Here is an 18,817-nt window from a genome sequence, read left to right as displayed (position 1 = left end):
GAGGGAAGAGTCTTATCTCCCCCACCTGGTACAGCCCTTCCCACAGCACATTCCTGAGAGACAGCCACTGTCCTCACTTTATGGACCAGGAGTGGGGGCTGGTATCCAGCCTGAGCCCACCCTTTGGATGTGGCGGGTCCTGGTGTCATATAGCCGTGGGCTTTCCTCCGTGCGCATGGCCTGCAGGGGTGTCCCTGTTCTTCTTAGAGTGCCCCTCCCCCTGTACACCCTTGCCCCGTGTGAGGGCAGAGGGCAGGATCAGGGTCATGGGAAATCACTTCCGGTGGGGGGGCACCCTGACTGTGTGGATATGTGGTTGTACAGACAGCTGCTCTGAACCACCCTTGGCCCTTCACGTCTGGAAGACAGCTTCTGTTTGTCTGACAGTCTTTCCTTCTTTTTTGAAGGATAATTTGATGGACACAGATTCCTAAGTTGGTGGGTTTTTTCTTTTAACATTTTAAACGACTCATTCCATTCTCTACTTGAGTGCATGGTTTCTGGTGAGAAATTCAATGCAACTCTTTTCCTTGCTGCTCTGTGGATAAGGTATTTTCCCTCTCTGGCTTCTTTCTTATTTTCTTTTTTCCCATCTTTATTGAGATATAATTCATATACCATACAATCCATCCATTTGAAGGGTAGAGTTCAGTGTATTCCCAGCTCTGGGCACCACCTTCAGTAAATTTTGGAGGGTTTCCATCACCTCAAAAATAAATTGATGATCCACATTCCTCCCAGAAGTCCTGCCACTAATCATGCTTTCTATCACTGTAGATTTGCCTGTTATGAACATTTCCTCTAAAAGAAATCATATAATATGTGGCCCTTGTGACTGGCTTATTTCACTTAGCATAATGTCCTCAAGGTTCATCCAGGGTGTAGCAAGAATCAGTGCTTCATTCCTTTTTTGTGGCTGAGTAATATTCCTTTTGGATAGATCACACTTTGTTTATTCATTCATCAGCTGATAGAATTTGAGTTATTTCTGATTTTTGACTACTGTGAAGAATTCTACCATAAATGTTCTTGTAAAATACTTTGTTTGGACATATTTCTCATTTTTTTTAGAGGTTACTTAATATATAATTGTTTGAAGAACTGCCAGACTGTTTTCTTTTTTTTTAATTAATTAATTTTTTAAATGGAAGGATAATTGCTTTACAGAACTGTGTTGGTTCCTGCCAAACATCAGCATGAATTAGCCATAGATATACGTATGTTCCCTCCCTCTTGAACCTCCCTCCTCCCTCCCTCCCCACCCCACCCCTCTAGGTGTTACAGAGCCCTGGGTTGAGTTCCCTGCATCATACAGCACATTCCCACACCACTTTCCCTTCCCATCAGCAGTGTCTGAGGGTTTCAGTCCATGTCCTCACTAGAATTTGCTATTATCTGACTTTTTGAGTTGCTTCCCTTGCGGCTCAGCTGGTAAAGAATCTGCGTGCAATGTGGGGGACTTGGGTTCGATCCCTGGGTTGGGAAGATCCCCTGGAGAAGGAAAAGGCTCCCCATTCCAGTATTCTGGCCTGGCGAATTCCATGGACTGTATCGTCCATGGGATCACAAAGAGTTGAACACAACTGAGTGGCTTTCACTTTCATGGTGATTCTGTCTATCTATCCTTGCAGGTGTGAAGTGATCTCTCACTGTGGTTTTAATTTGAATTCCCCTGATGACTAGTGATGTTGAGTACCTTTTCATGTTCTTGTTGGCTATTTGTCATTTGCTCATTGAAAGTTGTTTTTTGTCTTTTTGAGTTGTAAGAGTTCTTTGTGTATTTTAGATACAGACTCCTTATTGGATATATGATGTACAAATCCTTTCTCCAATTTTGTGGGTTGTCTTTTCACTTTTTCAGTGTTTTTTGAAGCACAAAAGTTTAAATTTTCAGTAAGTCCAAGTTATTTTTTCTGTTGCTGCTTGTGTTTTTAGACAAAAACAAAAAGAAACTATTGCTAAATTTAAGGTCATGAAGATTTATGCCTATGTTTTCTTCTAAAAGTTTTGTAGTTTTAGCTCTTATATTTAGGACTTTAACTCATTTTGAGTTAATTTTTGTATATGGTATGAGGTAAGGGTCCAACTTCATGCTTTTGCATGTGTATATCCAGTTCTCCCAGTTATTAAAATAATTATTCATTTGCCATTGAATTATCATGATACCCTTGATGAAAAGCAGTTAACCACAGATGTTTGGGTTTTTTCTGGACACTCAATTCTGTTCCACTGATCCATATGTCTCGTATTATGCTAATACCACACAATCTTGATTACTGTAGCTTTGTAGTGAATCTTGAAATTGGAAAGTACCCTCCAACTTGTTCTTCATAAAAAATATTTTGGTGATCTGTGTGCCTTGTATTTCCTTCAGTATTTTAAGTTCATCATGTCGTTTTCTGCAGAATAGTCAGGTGATACTAAGATAGGGATTGTGTGGAATCTGGAGATCAGTTTTCCATTATTTCTTGAATCACACTCCTTCCTTCAAGATTTGGTTTCCTCCTTGTTGAGTTATATCCTTTAGTAGTTCTTTCAAAAAAGCTCTATAAAAATATTCTGTATGTCTGAAAATATGTTTATTTCATCTTTATTTTTGCATGATTCTAATTTTCTAAAATGGATCTAAAATTCTGGTTATAAGTTATTTTCCTTTAACTCAAGAAATATTATAATATTTTGTTTCTTTTGACATTTCTTGTTACTGATATCAGCCTAGTTCCTGGAGTTTTTTTTTGTTCCATTTTCATTTTTGGTGAATAATCTGTTTTTCTGTCTGGAAACTTTTGAGATTTAAAAAAAAATTTTCATATACCATACATATAATGCAATGCTTCTAATATGTTGCTTTTATTTATCCTTCTCAGGACTCAGTAAGCACTTTTAATTTGAGGAATCATATTTTATCTACATTCTGAAACATATTCTGTTCTCTGTTTTAATATTTTCTTCCCTATTCACTCTTACTTTTTCAGATCTTTTTTTTTCAATCAAATTCAATGTTGTTTAGCCAGCTACCATATAATGCATCTGCTGAGTTGTAAAAATTTCAATCATCATATTTTTCTTTTCTATAATTCCTATTTCTTTTCACTGTTGCCTGTACTTTCCCCTCCTCCTCTGTTCTTTGCTTTATCTTCTCTTTATTCCTTTGAATGGATTTAATGTATTTGTCTTAAAATCCCCTTTGTGATTATCCTATTATCCTCAGTTCTTGGGCTCTACTTCTCTGGGCAGAAGAGGCTGCTGGCTCTTCCTCTTGAGGGTTTACCTCCTTGTGTGATGCGTGATCTTCAGAGGGCAAGATTCCCCTGGCAGCCAGTCTGCCCTGGGTTCTGAGGTGTCCCCACACGATGGTTTCATATTTGCCTCTTGCTGGGTCCTCATGGGTTTTGTAGCTCCAGACCCAATCCACTGGGTATGGTGTGAATCCGGAACTCTCACTAGTGACTAGGAAAGAGCCTGGGATTCCAGCCCGTCAAGGGCAGCCTTATACCTCCTGCTGGCTTGTGGCTTCCACGGCTGACTCTGCTGTCCCAGTGCTCCCAGAGCTTCTCACCGCAGTTGCCCAGCACACTCCTCCTTCTTCCTCATCCTCCGCTCTCTCCTTCTGGTTTATCCCTAACACTCCGCCCAAACCCCAGAATCGCTCTTCAGTCCTCGCTTTCACTGGCCCCTGTTAACATATGGCAGTGGTGCGGGCACGCCTCCTGGAGTCCTGTCCTCCGTGGAGGTGGACCGTGACACCATGCTCTGCTGGATGTCCTGCCCTCCTGTCTCCTCCCCTGCTCACGGCTCTTCTGAGGGATTCTGGAACCTCTGCTTGCGCCCCACTGTCTGTTTCTCTGGTCTCATAGATTGTCCCTTGGCCAGCGGTTCCTCAGCTTCTTTCTCCAGCCCCTAGTCCTTCTGAGTTCCTGACCTGTCTGGATGTGCACTTGCATCCACTGGCCAGTCCCAACAAGTGTGTCCCTACTCAGTTCTGGGTCTGCTCCAACCCCACTCCTGCCCATCCCCAGGCCTCAGTCAGCGGCCCCATCCCTTGATCACAATGACCAGTCCCTCGGCTGCTCACCTTTGCCCACACATCATCTGATTCTTGAGTCCGCCACCCCCCTCTCACTGTCCCCTTCTGGTCCAGGCACTGCACGCTGAGCCTCCTCCTCCGTGGTCACCGGCCCCACCCTGGCCCCGCTGCTGTCCAGTGTATGTCTGCAGAGATGCCAGATGAACCTCTGACTGTCATTGCCCTGCTCACACTGTCCAGTGGCTCCCTGGTGCTCTCAGCATGAGGTGGCCTGGCCCACCACTGACTTGGGTGCTTCCCTCTGCCCTCCTGCCCCAGCCACCCAGGTTCTTCTCATTCCTCACACTTGTCGCATTTTCCTCTTCCCAAGGCCTTTGCTAGTACATACTTTCTGCTCGGACCCTGCCCCTCTCACTCCCATTCCCCCAGGCTTCAACAGGCCCTGTCTGATCCTGCTTCCTGCCCTCTCTGCTGTAGCACTGCTCTCAGCTGTGGGTTAATGGCATTGCATGCTTGTCTGATGAAAACCCTTCTCCAGCATCAGCACACAGGGGTCTTTGCAGCTGGGCCCCGCAGGTCCCTGGTGCCCAGGGTGGCATCCAGCACACAGGAGACAGGAGAGCTGCTGACCACAGCACCCCAGCCCAGCCCTGGGTCCTGTGCTTTGCTTGTCCAGGGGGTAGGCTCTCTCTGAAAGGAGGTTTATCTCCATCAGCTGTGCCCATAGGATCTAACCCCTGTGCAGCAGTTTGACCTCTGAGTACTCAAGAAGAGTGCTATTAAATGAGAGGCGAGTGGAGAGCAGGGAGGTCGAGGAGGGATCTTGCTCATACCTCTCAAGCCTCCCTCTGTCGTAAGAGAGACAGGTGTGGTGTGTCCCCATTCTCCACTCACCCTGGCCCTGGACTCCTGGACCTCAAGGGTCTTGTGATGAGTGTGTGTGGGACCCTGCCATGTCCACTCTGTGACCACTGAGTGAGGTACTGCCGCAGGTCCTCCTTCTGGGGCGTGGGGGCGGGGGTGGTATGGCTTAAGCTCAGGCTCCATGTCTCCGGCCCTGAGGCCCTGTCCAGGCCTGTCATGGAGGCTGGGACCTGGGTTTGACGTGACCTCCGACTTGTACTTCCCTGCAGTGCAGAAGATGTGGTAGCCCGCGTGTCGGGCAGCCAGCTCACGCTGGGCTACATGGAAGAGCATGGCTTCACCGAGCCCATCCTTGTCCCCAAGAAAGATGGGCTGGGCCTGGCGGTCCCAGCGCCCACCTTCTACGTCAGTGACGTCGAGAACTACGTGGGTAAGTGTCGTCTCCTGCGAGTGAGTTATGGGTTCCCTGAGCCAGGAGCCCCTGTGTACACTGTGAGCTGGTATGACTCTGGATCCCTCCCCATGCTCCATTGTGGATGCTCTTAGAACGAGACCCCCATGCCCCAGCAAATGACGTGTGACCCAGGCCTCCTCCCTTCTCCCTGCCCATACAATAGAGGCTGCATGGGGTCCCCTGGCTTCTGCCAGCTACAGATTTCCTTATTGTTGGGTGCTAATGACAGTCGTGCCTGGGAGGGCCTCCACTGTGTGGTCCTCTGCCCCTGAGGTTTGGTCCGTGTCCTCCCCAGCTGATCTCCCTTGTTTGCCCCAGACGTGCCTTCCCGTGGCCCCAGGGCTTCCTGTCCTTCTGGATCCCTTTGGGTTCTCGCTGGAGCTGTCGGTGCTCTGTCTTGTGTTCCCCGCAGCTCTCAGTGCTGTGGGCACACTTGATCAGGACACCTCTGCGTGGAGCAGGTGCTTGTATATGCCGGCATCATCTGGCACAGAGAGGCCAGATGTAGCCTCTCTCCAGATAGCCCAGCATCATCTGGCACAGAGGCCAGCACGTGCTTGCAGTGACCTTGGAGGGGCTGGTGGCCACACTGCCCTGGCTCTGAGGTTGCCATGCCATGGTTGCCAGGGCTTGGGGTGGTCACAGGGATGCCTGGGTGGCCAGTGCAGAGAGGGGAGAGGAAAGAGCCTGAAAAGGCAAATGCCCCAGCCCGCTCTGGCCACATACTGGACAGGAGGGTTCAGGTACTTGAGGCGCTCAGACAAGTTGATCAGTCTATGAGCTCTTGACCCTCTGCATCCCTGATGCTGTGATTTGGGGGTGGGGGGCAGATGGGTGTGAGAATTCAGGGAGATCATCTGTACAAGCCATTCAGGAAGTCAGTGGCATTCTGGAGAATGGGGCTGGGATGGGGAGCACTCCTTCTCTGGAGCCCACCAGGGGAGAACCCAAGGATGACCAGCTTGTGGCGGGGAGGAAGAAAGGACTCACATTTTCATTCTGGCTGTGACCACCGTCCAGGGCAGTTTCTGCCATATTGTAGCACCTATAATAACAGGTAATATCTAGTGAGTGCCTGCCAGGTGTCAAGCATTTTTATAAGCAATTTCTACATAGGAGCTAGCGTTGTCCTGCTCACAACTCTGTCCCCAGGCCCCAGGCTCAGCCAGCTGTGAAGGGCAGGGCCAGCCCTGCCTCGGACACTGCCTCTCCTGCTCCCCAACCAGCTGTGCCTACAGGAGTGGGAAGAGGCTTACCGAATAAGGGAGGAGATGGTCCAGAGGTTTAAAGGTCTTTCTTTCACTTCTTAGTTTGTTTTTTCTTTTTTAATGCAGCTTTTCATACACACACAGAATAAGAGAAGTAAGCAGTGAACCCCTATGTATCCAGTACTGGTCACACAACCCACCAGCTTTGAGCTGTTTATCCATCTCCCCAACTCTGTCCTCCCCCAATTATTTGAAAGCAAATTTCTGGTACATAACATTATTTAACCCATGAAGATTCCAGTACACAGCACTAACAGTTTTCAAAAATATATAATCATTATTATATATTCTATTATTATTGTTATATTATGTAGTTATATATTATACAGTTATATATTATATAATTATTATTATATAGTTCCATTATTTCCCTTTATGACACTAATAATAATTCCTCAAAATCACCTAAGGCTCACCTGCATTCTCCCCAAATGCCTCAAAAACACCTTTCTTTGTGTCTGGATGTTTGAATCTGAATCCACACGAGACCCTCACACTGCATTTTGGGTTTTATGTCCCTTCAGTCTCTTCTGTATCAGCCTCCATCCTTTTCCCATTCCCTTGGTTTGTTGGAGAAATGAGGTTGTTACTCCTGGAGAGTCTTTCATATTTGTGACTTGGGAAAATCTTCTGTTGGGGGTTTGGTTGATAGCATCCCTGTGGTGTCATTTAACGTGTTCTTCTGTCCCAAGTGGTTGCTGTAACAGGTGGTTAGAGGTTGCTTAGATTTGAGTTCATGTTGTTGGCAGGACTTCTTAGGGTAGGGGTGTTGCCACCCACTTCTTTTTAGTGGTCAAGGCAGTGTGGTCTCAACTCTCCACAGAAAGCTCCATCAGCCTTTCAGCTCATTGTCTGAGCAGTGGTGAGGACTGTTGCAAAGGAAGAGTTGGCTGCTTCTGTCCTTTTCTCTTCTTCTATTATGAGTCTTCTGTAAAGAACTTTTCCTCATTACTTGGTTATCCAGAATGCTATGTCTGTCATTAAAAAATTTTTACCCTGAACTTTCCCCATCAGCTATAGAAAATGTAGGATCAATGTTTTTCCTTTTATTTATCAACCTTCAGAATGTGGAGTTGGCATCCTAGAAATGCAATTTTTTGATTTAAGAAATTTTTAAGTGTAAATATGTCCCATGCGTTATTTTGGATATATCTACAGTAAAAGCACCTCCATTGTTTAGCTGAAGTTTAAGTTCATGTGGTGTCCTGTATTTTTATTTGCTTATCTGGCCACCTCAGCTGAGGTTTCTGATTGTGCCACCCCACTGCACCAGGGGATCTTCATGGTCACCCAAGGGCAGGAGTGGGCAGGGCAGGTGGGAGGAGGGTCCTATTTTAGAGCCTAGAGCCTCAGCTTTCCGCCCTCCCCTCAGTTGTCTTCAGAGGGTGAGTGAGCATTCTCTCTGCACATCCTGGCCCCTGACCTCGTGGGAGGCCACATCACCATCCTGGGTGCACTCACCCTCCCCTGCTGCCTCCCCAGGCCCAGAGCGAAGTGTGGATGTGACAGACGTCACCAAGCAGAAGGATTGCAAGATGAAGCTGAAGGAGTTTGTGGACTATTACTATAGCACCAACCGCAAGCGGGTCCTTAACCTCACCAACCTTGAGTTCTCTGACACCAGGTGAGTGGGGCCAGGGCGGAGCGATAGAGAGAAACACGGGTTTGGAACATGCGGAAGATTTAAAGAGGAGGGCCTGTGACTGAGGCTGTTGAGGTCAGGGTGGCCTAGTTTATGATTTGTGACTGTCTTGTCTGAGCAGGCATGACCCTGAAGGCAGAGATGTGCCCAAGGCAGCAGGAACACTGGAGCTCTGTCCTTGGCTTGGCTGAAGTGTCACCGCACAGGTGCTGCTGAGCTGGACATTTTCGATGCAGTATTGTGTGTTCTGTCCAGGACAGTGCCATTGAACAGAATCACAGGCTGTCTTTGCCTTTTCTCATCTTCCCTGGAGATGAGCTCTCTGGTCTGACGTGGCCCAGCCTGGCGAGGAGTTGCCGCACCTTGTCTGTTCTGGAGGGCAGTGGCTTTTCCTTCGCCCAGGCTATTCATCAGCAATGACGTTTACTCTCAAGGCCCCATCGTTCCCAGTGACACTAGCATGAGCCCACCTGAAGTCTCTTTCCAGTTCTCCAAGAAGGAAGTTGTTTCCGGGGTAGATAGTTCTCGGGCCTTCTCTTTGGGTGGAGAGCCCAGTGTTAGATGCCTGCCATAGCTACACCTAGTAGCTGGGCTCCTTCTGTGAAGGAGGACCCTGTGAACCTCGGTTTGCTACCTGGGAGAATGGGAGCAATGCCCTGTAGCCTGAGGTGGAGAAATAGGTGTGGGACTCATATCGCAGAGCACCTTGCCCTCCCTCCCCAGGGGGCGTAACAAATGTGCTGATGGTTCCTGTCACTGTTGACCGCCCTTCTTGTCCCTGACCCCAGAATGTCCAGCTTCGTGGAGCCTCCTGACATCGTGAAGAAGCTGTCCTGGGTAGAAAACTACTGGCCTGACGACGCACTACTGGCCAAGCCCAAGGTGACCAAGTACTGCCTGATCTGTGTGAAGGACAGCTACACCGACTTTCACATCGACTCCGGGGGCGCCTCTGCATGGTACCATGTGCTCAAGGTGAGCGCTGGCCTCTGCTCCCCACGGGGCCCTACCTGAGCCTTGAGGGCAAGACCTGCTCTTGACCAGAGCTGGCAGGACCGTCTGTAGTCCCCACAGGCCCTCAGAGTGGCCAGCATCAGGTGGGAGGAGGAACAAGATGTTTCTTCACAGAAAGGACACAGATATTGGGCCCTTGGGGAGCAACTCAGGACCAGAGCAGCACACGTGTGGTGCTTTTTCTGAAGATTGAGGCTCATGAAGCAATGGGAGGAGGCCCACTGTAGTGGTGACCAAGAGCTGTGTCTGGGGAAGGGAGAACAGTGCTGGGGAGCCTTCCTGAAAGAGGGGGTGAGGGAATATCCCCCACTTGGAGAATGAGGGGTTGGCCGGGGGCCAGGGAGCAAGGCTGCGGTGGCATCTGAGCAGCAGAGAGAGCTAGGGAACTTCTGGCTGGGAACAGATAGGGAAGCTAGAGGAAAAGGGAAATCTGAAAACAAGACCCTAAGCATCGGGCTCACCACCCCGACCGGAGTCTCGCAGACCTGCTGGGGCCTGGGCTAGGATAGGCGGCTCAACTTCTGATCCCAGCCCTTTGAGGGCCTGAGCAAGTCCTACCACCCACTTCTGCACCCTTTGTGCATCTCCTGTCCTCAGCCTGTCTGCCCTGGGAGTGAGGACCTATCGATCTCCCTAGACGAAGCACAGAGCTGGGCTATAGCTGGCAGGGGGTACCATCCTTCCATCTCCCGTGGGACCCAGGCTACTCTCAAGAGAAGAGCTTTCTTAGAACTCGTCAGACTACGGGTCACAACTTTGTTCCCCTTGGCATGTACAGCATCCATAGTGCTGCAAAGATAGGGAGTGTGGAGTGGCAGGGGTTGCCCTGAACATGCTGGAGCTGCCTATGCCCAGGATCTTCCTGACATACACACTTTTGGATTGCAAAGCACATGTGGCCCCAGTGTTTCAGGGGAGGAATGGTGGGCCTGGGAGGATGGTGTTGAAGCTGGGACCCACCCAGGGACATGGTGGGCATTACCCACCCCCAGCATCCCAGCATATGACAGTTTCTGCCAATGGCCTTTTGTTGGCAGGGGGAGAAGATCTTCTATCTCATCAAGCCAGCTTCAGCCAACATCTCCCTGTATGAGCGCTGGCAGTCGGCCTCAAACCACAGCGAGATGTTTTTTGCCGATCAGGTGGACAAATGCTACAAGTGCACCCTCAAACAGGGCCAGACCCTCTTCATCCCCTCGGGTGAGTGCCCTGCTTCTGTGTTGTGTCCCCCACCTCTGATGTTTGGGAGGTCATGCCCTGGCTGTGTGCTGCCTTGCCTTGGGGTTAGTCCTGCTCTGTGGTCATTTCTGGGGCCACCTCAGGGCCATGTGCTCCTGGAGGCCAGGCCTGTGGGATTGCATGGGGCCCTGAGAGCCCAGCCCAGAGAGCCCAGTCACACTGTCAGAGGCGGTGTTTGCTGATCTGGACATTTCAAACACAAAGGGGAAACCAGGATACAAGCAGATAATGCCCTTTACAGATGTCACTTTGCTTCACCTGTAAATACTTCACCTTTTAAGGTGAAGGTATCTGTAAGTTTTCTTTTTAAAAATAACATAATTACAATACTATCATCACGCTTTAAAAATGAACAGTTAACCATTCCAGTATTACCCAATGGCCAATTAGTGTTCAGATTTTCTGGTTGTCCTATATGGAGGCCCTCACATTTCCACTGACTTATGTGCCTCTGAGTCCTTCCTGATCTAGCCCCTACTCCTGTTTCCTACAACCACAGTTATTTCCCAGAGTCTGGGGGGACAAACTCAGCTCTCCTGGGAGTTGTGGCAGCTCTGCCTGTCCGTCCGTCCTGCATGTGGAGATCAGGAATGCCAGGCAGCCCACCCCTGGGTTGGGCCTGAGCAAGTCTCCTGAGCTCCTGGGCCTGGGTTTCCCTGTCTATACCACACAGGACTGGATAGAACAGACTGGGCCAGTTAGAACACAGGCTGTCCTGGGAGGGCTCACCCGCTCATTACATAGAAGCCAGGGCCAGAGCACCTGCCGGGGCCCCGGATGGATGGGGGCACAGAGGAAGGGCTGGCAGGAGCCGGAGCCCATGCCGGCTGGAGTCAGGCCAGGTATGCCACGAGCCTGGCATGAGAACACTGTGAAGAGGTGGCCTCATCCCTGTCCCCGCAGGCTGGATTTACGCCACTCTGACGCCTGTGGACTGCCTGGCCTTCGCGGGACATTTCCTCCACAGCCTGAGTGTGGAGATGCAGATGAGGTAGGGCCACACCTGACTCCCAGGCTCCACCATGGTATGATGATACTTCCCCTGAGTCCTGGCTGGGCCCAGCCCATGGGTGACCCTCGGCATGGCTGTTTGCCTAGCCAGGTGTCTGCGTGGTGGGGAGGAAGGAGGAGATGAACTGTGATCCTCCCAGGGCTCCTGAGTTGCCTGGTTGCCGGACAGCCTCAGGCCTGTAATAGACTTGGGGGGAACTGAAAGGCCAAGCCGCCTTCTCCTTGGGCACTGACCCAGAGCTCTAGAAGTCATGGCCCGTGGGCCTCACCTTCACGTCAAGTGGTCATCCTGAGGTGGTCCCCTGGTTCACCTTGTTGTTAAGGCCCCGCAGGGAGGCCTGAGCGGGCATGGCCGCAGTGTAGCCTCTGGTTGTGGCGTGGGTTCACCTTCCTTTAGCATTACCTGCTCAGGGCTTCATACACTGAATAGTTCTTTGCTGTGGCTTCCAGAGCATACGAAGTGGAAAGACGGTTGAAACTGGGCAGCCTGACTCAGTTTCCCAACTTCGAAACTGCCTGCTGGTACATGGGGAAGCACCTGCTGGAGGCGTTCAAAAGTACGTCATCTCCCGGTCAGCGTCTTTGCCTGTGGCTGTGGACAGTTTGCGGCCGGAGCTCAGGGATGCCGGAGAGTGGTCACAGTTCTGCCATCATGCAGCAGGGCAGCTGGGCCCTGGGGCACAGGCTGAGCGCTGCCCTCAAGGGGCCTGAGCGGAAAGTCCCCGCAGCTCCCAGGCCTTGCTTTCCCTGTCTGTGTGCTATGGGGCTGGAGTGGGCTCCTGCCTGCAGGGTCGTCTGGAGTTGCAGAAGGAGCTCTGGCCACATGTTTCCAGACCTGGTGTGTGTTCTGCTAGGTCCCCGTGGCCCTTGTGTGGTTACTGACAGGGCTCATTTGGGACATCGAGAGGCCTGGGGTCTGCCTGGCTACCAGCCGAAGGACCCCAGTAGCATCCCTGCTGTACCGGGGGAGTGTGGATGCCAGAGTCTCCCAGGGAAGGCTGTGGGGAGGGATGGGCTTTGCTGGGTCCCTGCCCTCCCTGAACATGGCCCTCCATCCTACGTCCTGCCAACTCTGCCTTTGGGATCAGCTCCTGAGCTGGCCAGCTCAGGTCTCCAGACTTTCTGCAGCCATGTGAGGGATACAGGAGGAGCATTTGCTTTCATGGAGAGCTTCCTTTTTCAGCAGCACCTGCCTTCCAGGAAGCTGCTCTTTTGTGTTCTGATAAGAGCCGCAAGTAGAGACCTTCTTATCGGACTCCTTTGTACTTTGACTCTGATTTGAGATCAGAAAGATGAAAATGGTTCTTAACCTGGGCTGGCTAGGTTTCAATGAAATTCATCCATCATTTTCTAAACTTTAGCCCTGTACTCCATACAGAAGGAGTGCCCTGCTCCGGGGTTTCTTGCTGGGGAGATGGAACGGGGGTCGTGTGGGCAGAATCACACCCTGGGGACCTGGGGACAGCTTGACCAGGGTGACTGCTGACTAGCTGGGTCTTGCTGGACTGCCCTCGCCTCTCTGCCCTGGGCCTTCCTCTGTGATGGGACTGACAGTTTAGCAGCCTCAGAGCTGAGAGGGCCCAGGGGTTTGCCACAGGCCCTCTGGTGGTGTCAGAGCTCAGGGCTGCTCCGCCTCCATGGTGAACGCTCTGCCTGAAGGGGGAACACTCTGTCCCTTCTGTTTGGGGGCAGCTCTGGCTCCCAAGGATGTGATTGAGGTGGTGCTTGCCTTGGGCTACCCCACTGGGAAGTGGTCCCACTGCCTCAGCTATGCAGGGGGCTGTGAGAGGGTGGGAATCAGAAAGCATCGGGGATACTTGGTTTGGGGCATGACTGTGGTCCCTCACTGTTGCAGGCTGGGGACCAGTGGAGCGGGGAGCCAGCCCACCTGCCTGAGGGGCCTGGTGGGTGGACAGTGGGAAGGCCAGTCCTGTCCCTTGCAGAGCATCTTAGATGGGCATCCTCTGGGTTCCAAGAGGAACTGTTGGCAGTTGGGCAGGTGGTGGTGGGCACATGCCTCTGAAAGGTCTGGCCCTGAATATCCCCTACCACCGGGGCTTTAAGTCACCTGCAGGTGGGAGGGGAAAGTGGGTACCCTCCTGAGCAAACCCATCCGTCTTCCCCCAGGTTCTCACAAATCTGGGAAGCAGCTGCCCCCTCATTTAGTCCAAGGAGCTAAAATTCTCAATGGTGCTTTCAGATCATGGACGAGAAAGCAGGTAGGGAAGTGTGCTAGGCGTGACCCAGGGCAGGAGGGAGGGTGGCAGGCGGGGCGTCATCCCTCGGGCTTGTCCTTCCTTCGGTGGGAACTAGCATGTGAGAAGCAGGTGGGGGCCGCCTGGCCAGTCACATATCTGTTGGTGGGGGCAGATGCGGGAGAGGGCCCGCCACCTAGATACCTGGCCTGAGAGGTGGGGCTGGGTGGCAGGGAGATTCAGTGAGAGGAAGTGAGGTGGTGGAGACAGCACTGCGTGGACTCTGAAGGCCAGGGAGTGGGGAGGACTCGGGTCAGTGGCTGGCTGGAGGGTCACGTTCTGAAAAGGAGAGTGGAGATGCCCTCGTTGTCCCACTGACTGAGGTACAGGCGTCACCTCAGGGGCTGGCTTTGCTCTGTGACTAGGACAGCCCCTTTGCCCTATGCCCCTCCATCCCCCCCACCCCCGACCACAGGAGCACTGCCCTGCGCCCCTCATGACTCCCTTGAAGCAGCATTTCTGGGTCCCCCCCCCCTGGATTGAAAGCATCAGCACCCTCACTAGCATCCATGCAGTGGCTACTTCTCCCCAGGGAGACTCCAGAAAAGCAACTTCCAACTTCCCTTGGCATCCTGCCTGGATTGTTGGTACAGAGGGAGGGGAGAGGCCTGGTGAGCCTCGGGGCTCCCTGTCTACTGCCTTGGGAACCCCTGCCAGTCAGGGCTGCCAGCATAGTCTGAGCAGATCCCACCAGGCCCCCGGAAAGTCTTGAGGAAGTGGGGAGTCCAAGAGGGGAGCACTGTGCATCTCTCATGGGTGGGCTGAGTGGGGTGGGGCAGCAGGTACCCTCCTAGGGCCCTCCTTCGGTTCTCAAAGCCTGGAGTGGGACAGGGTGTGCCCCTGACTCACACCAGTTGTCTGGCCAAGACAAGGGTCACTTCACATTGGCCAGGTGAAGTGGCCTTCTGCCCAGGAAGAAGGGATGGCCTACATTCACATCACAGCTGGTAGTAGCACTGGGCACCCTCTCCCCTCTGGGACTTACTTGTCCATCTTTAAGAGTGGGATCACGGCAGAGCCTCCTCGTCGGCACAGTGCCTGGCTAGAGTGGGCTAACTCCCTTAGGGGCCCCAGCAGGCAGTCCCCGCCTGTGGCAGGGCCTTCCCCTCGGCCTGTCTGGGCAGCAGTGGGGCTGGAGGTCCTGGCTGGGTAGATGGGGGACAGCCTGGAGGGACAGAGGGCATGAGTCAGGAGCCACAGCAGCTGAGCCTCCTTGGGGCCCCTGCAAGTGGAGGGGGGTGGGCATCTGTGCCCAGACTTGGCAGCTGACCCTCTGACCCTGTGCATGGGCTGTCCTGCAGGCTTTGGCAGAACATGAGGACGAGCTCCCAGAGCACTTCAAACCCTCGCAGCTCATCAAAGACCTCGCCAAAGAGATCCGGCTCAGTGAGGTAGGGCTCACCCTGGTGGCCTGCTGACCCCGCTGGAGGGATGTCTCTGCCTGTCTTGCCTGGTCATCCTGTGAGGGTCGGCCACATGAGAGGCAGCCCCTCCTGCAGCCCTCTGGGGCAGGGTCGCCTGCACAATGACGCTGGATCCTAGGCGCTGGGGGCAGACTTGCAGTCTCCTGGTGGGATCCTCGGGAAGGAGAGAGTGTGGGGGCGCTGTGCAGCCCCCTGTGGGGTGGGGAACGACTGCAGCAAGGACCACTTCAGCCCCTGAGACCCAGCTTGTGCGAGCCTGTCCAGCCCCCAGCCTCCCCGTGCCTCAGGGTGGGACAGTAGTCCCCACCAAGGAGGTAGAGGGGTCAAGTGGCTGCTGATGTGGATGGTGTGAGACAGGTGTGAAATTGTCATATGGATGGTGTAGATGGTGTGACTGTGTTCATAGATGGTGTAGCTGGCCGTGAGCTTGTGATACAGATGGTGTAGTATACATGTGAGCGTGTTACCAGTGATGCAGACAGATGCCGCTTTTCTGCCTGTTTCCCGTGGCCTGGGGCTGTGAGACCCTCCTAGCAGGGCACTCTTGGTCACTTCTCCCTGTCCTTTTCCCAGAATGCCTCCAAGGCCTCCCGACCTGAAGTGACTGCGGCTGTCTCCTCAGACGAGGTCTGTTTTGGGGACCGGGAAAAGGAGGAGCCCCCATCCCCCATTGAGGCCAGCCCTCCACGGTCCTTCCTGGAGAAGGTGTCCAAAAAAAAGACTCCCAAAACCGTGAAGATGCCCAAGCCATCCAAAGTTCCCAAACCTCCCAAGCCCCCCAAGCCTCCCAAATCACTGAAGCTTAAGGATGGGAGCAAGAAGAAAGGGAAGAAGTGCCGGGGCTCAGCGTCACCCACCATCCCCAACCTGGACCTGTTGGAGGCCCACACCAAGGAGGCACTGACCAAGATCGAGCCTCCTAAGAAGGGCAAGGTGGGTGGTCTTGCCCTCCCTACCTGTAGGCGGTGGGCCTGCAGACACCTCCGGGGGGCAGGCCTGTGGACTGGTGCTGGACCTGCTGCGTCCTTGTGCTGGAGACCCAGGGCAGCTGGGCTCTGCCCCAACAAGCTTGGTATAGTGGGCAACTGGGGAGAGACCCTCATGATAAAGGCAGCGGAGTCTCTCCTGGGTCAGGGTGGTACCATCAAGGGTCACCTGGGGGGACAAGCCGACTGAGTCTTCCCTGGGGCCCAGACATTGGCTGAAACCTAAAGGTGGGTGAGGCACCCAGTGGAGGGCAATGGGGAGGCGGGAATGGAGGTGGTGATGGGGCCAGGCTTCCTTGGGGCCCTGAGCCTCTGTGACAGTAAGAGAAGCAGGCCTGGCCCTGAAGACCCGTCAATGTGAGTAGAGGGTCTTAGGTATGGATGTTGGGGACTATGAGTCTCTGAAAGCAGGCCATACTGAATGATTTCCTGCTAGTGGGAGATCATTACCCAATGTTTCAGGGCTTAAGTGGGGCACATTGGTTTTCCTTTTCTCAATGCAAAGAGGGTAGATGAATGTATGAATTAATAGATGGGTGGGTGGATGGAAAGAAGAGAGGGAGGAAGGAAGGGTAGGAGGAGGAAGAGTGGTTGAATGAATGGGTGGGTGAATGGCTTATGAGTGGGTGAGTGGATGGATGAATGGTTGGTGAATGAATGAGTGGATGGGTGGGTGGATGGTTGGATGGTGTGGGTGGATGGGTGGGTGGGTGGATAGGTGGATAGTGGATGGTGAGTGGTAGATAGGTGGATGGTGAGTGGTAGATAGGTGGATGGTGGATAATTGGATGGGTGGGTGGCTGGGTAGGTGGATAGTGGATAGTGGGTGGGTGAATAGGTGGATAGTGGATGGTGAGTGGTAGATAGGTGGATGGTGGATAATTGGATGGGTGGGTGGCTGGGTAGGTGGATAGTGGATAGTGGGTGGGTGAATAGGTGTAGATGGTGGGTGGATATGTGGATAATGGATGATGGGTGGGTGGATAGGTGGATAGTGGATGGTGGGTGGGTGGGTGTGTGGATAGGTGGATAGTGGATGGTGGGTGGGTGGATAGGTGGATAGTGGATGGTGAGTGGTAGATAGATGGATGGTGGATAATTGGATGGGTGGGTGGCTGGGTGGGTGGATGGTGGGTGGGTGGATGGGTGGATAGGTGGATAGTGGATTGTGGGTGGTGGATAGGTGGATGGTAGATAACTGGATGGGTGGGTGGATGGATAGATGGTGTGGATGGATGGGTGGGTGGGTAGATGGTGGGTGGATATGTGGATAATGGATGATGGGTGGGTGGATAGGTGGATAGTGGATGGTGGGTGGGTGGGTGTGTGGATAGGTGGATAGTGGATGGTGGGTGGGTGGATAGGTGGATAGTGGATGGTGAGTGGTAGATAGATGGATGGTGGACAGTTGGATGGGTGGGCAGATGGATGGATGGCTAGTTGGGTATATGGTTGGGTATATTGATGGATGGATGAACTGATGTATGTAGGCCAGCAGGAGGTGGGGACTCTGTGCTGTGAGGTTCTCACTTTGCACTGTAGCCTGATGAACCCTGCTGCCCTCCCATGTCTGCTACTAGATCATGGCTAGTATTTTCTAGGCCACAAAGAATGTCCTGAGTGTGCCCAACAAGGAGGTGGTCAGCACGCAGAATGACGTGGAGCGGCTGGAAATCCGAGAGCAAACTAAGAGCAAGTCAGAGGCCAAGTGGAAGTACAAGGTGAGGTGTGTGTGTGTGCAGGTGTGCTGGTGAGTGCATCTAACCCCAGGGAGGGGCTGTGTTAGTGAAAGAAAGTGCTGTGTGAGGCAGGTGTGGGCTCAGTAGTGTGTGCTTGTAGGATATGTCAGGGTGTGTGCTGTGAAGGTCTTTGAGGGCCTGGGCGTGCACATAGCCTCCTGGAGCCACCTTCTGAGGGTTGGTGAGGTCACGTCTTAGCCTCAGAAGATGGACAACGTTGCCCTTAGTGGCCTGCCCTGGTTCAAGCTGGCAATCCCTGGAGCTGGTCAGCATCTGAGGGCAGTTCCTGTGGACCTGGGGCTGCAGTGGGCATGGGTCCTCAGGTGACATGTCAGAGGGAGGAGGCTGGCCTGTCCTGCTGCATCTGCCCACTGGTCACCTGCATGGGGTTCAGGGACGGTCCTGGGTTTGCTTTGCAGAACAGCAAACCCGACTCCCTGCTGAAGATGGAGGAAGAGCAGAAGCTGGAGAAGTCACCTCTGTCAGGGAACAAGGATGCCAAGTTCTCCTTCTCCTTCTCCAACAAGAAGCTGCTTGGGTACGTGCGTGCTTGTGCCGGGGGGGCTGGTTGTACACACACCACATGTCGCACACGCATGCCCTGAGCGTCCCCTCTCCACGTCACACACACACATGCCCTGCTTGTGCCCACCTCACAAACACACACACTCTCCTGGAGGACTCTGCAGGTGAGCCCTTGCCCTGAGCTAGAGGGTGTGGCCAGGCACACCCCTCATGAGGGTCTCACCAGGCTGACCCCTTTCCTGCTTCCTAAACCAAAGAGCTCAGGTAGGTAGGCATGGAGCAGTGGTGTGTGCGGCGAGGAGGGGAGGGTATGACTGGGCAGATATTATCTAAGTGCTGTCCTGAGCTGTCACAGAGGACATGCTAGGG

At 52.8% G+C, this 18,817-nt stretch overlaps 1 protein-coding gene across 3 annotated transcripts in view; it reads left to right on the top strand.

The window, feature by feature from the left end:
• Positions 1-18,817, top strand: part of PHF2 (PHD finger protein 2) — a 93,190-nt gene that overhangs the window by 60,659 nt on the left and 13,714 nt on the right. For all 3 annotated transcript variants that reach the window (XM_020905478.2, XM_070459434.1, XM_070459433.1), the window contains exons 4-14: positions 5,161-5,321; positions 8,096-8,237; positions 9,044-9,230; positions 10,307-10,469; positions 11,412-11,499; positions 11,970-12,076; positions 13,647-13,738; positions 15,076-15,165; positions 15,772-16,131; positions 17,786-17,905; positions 18,343-18,461. In XM_020905478.2, coding sequence (XP_020761137.1) covers positions 5,161-5,321; positions 8,096-8,237; positions 9,044-9,230; positions 10,307-10,469; positions 11,412-11,499; positions 11,970-12,076; positions 13,647-13,738; positions 15,076-15,165; positions 15,772-16,131; positions 17,786-17,905; positions 18,343-18,461 — 1,629 coding nt within the window. The remainder of the gene's footprint in view (positions 1-5,160; positions 5,322-8,095; positions 8,238-9,043; positions 9,231-10,306; positions 10,470-11,411; positions 11,500-11,969; positions 12,077-13,646; positions 13,739-15,075; positions 15,166-15,771; positions 16,132-17,785; positions 17,906-18,342; positions 18,462-18,817) is intronic.

The sequence above is a fragment of the Odocoileus virginianus genome, chromosome 31 (genome assembly GCF_023699985.2).
Source record: "Odocoileus virginianus isolate 20LAN1187 ecotype Illinois chromosome 31, Ovbor_1.2, whole genome shotgun sequence".
NCBI classification, from domain to species: Eukaryota; Metazoa; Chordata; class Mammalia; order Artiodactyla; family Cervidae; genus Odocoileus; species Odocoileus virginianus.
This window is presented reverse-complemented; position numbering and strand designations above follow the sequence as displayed.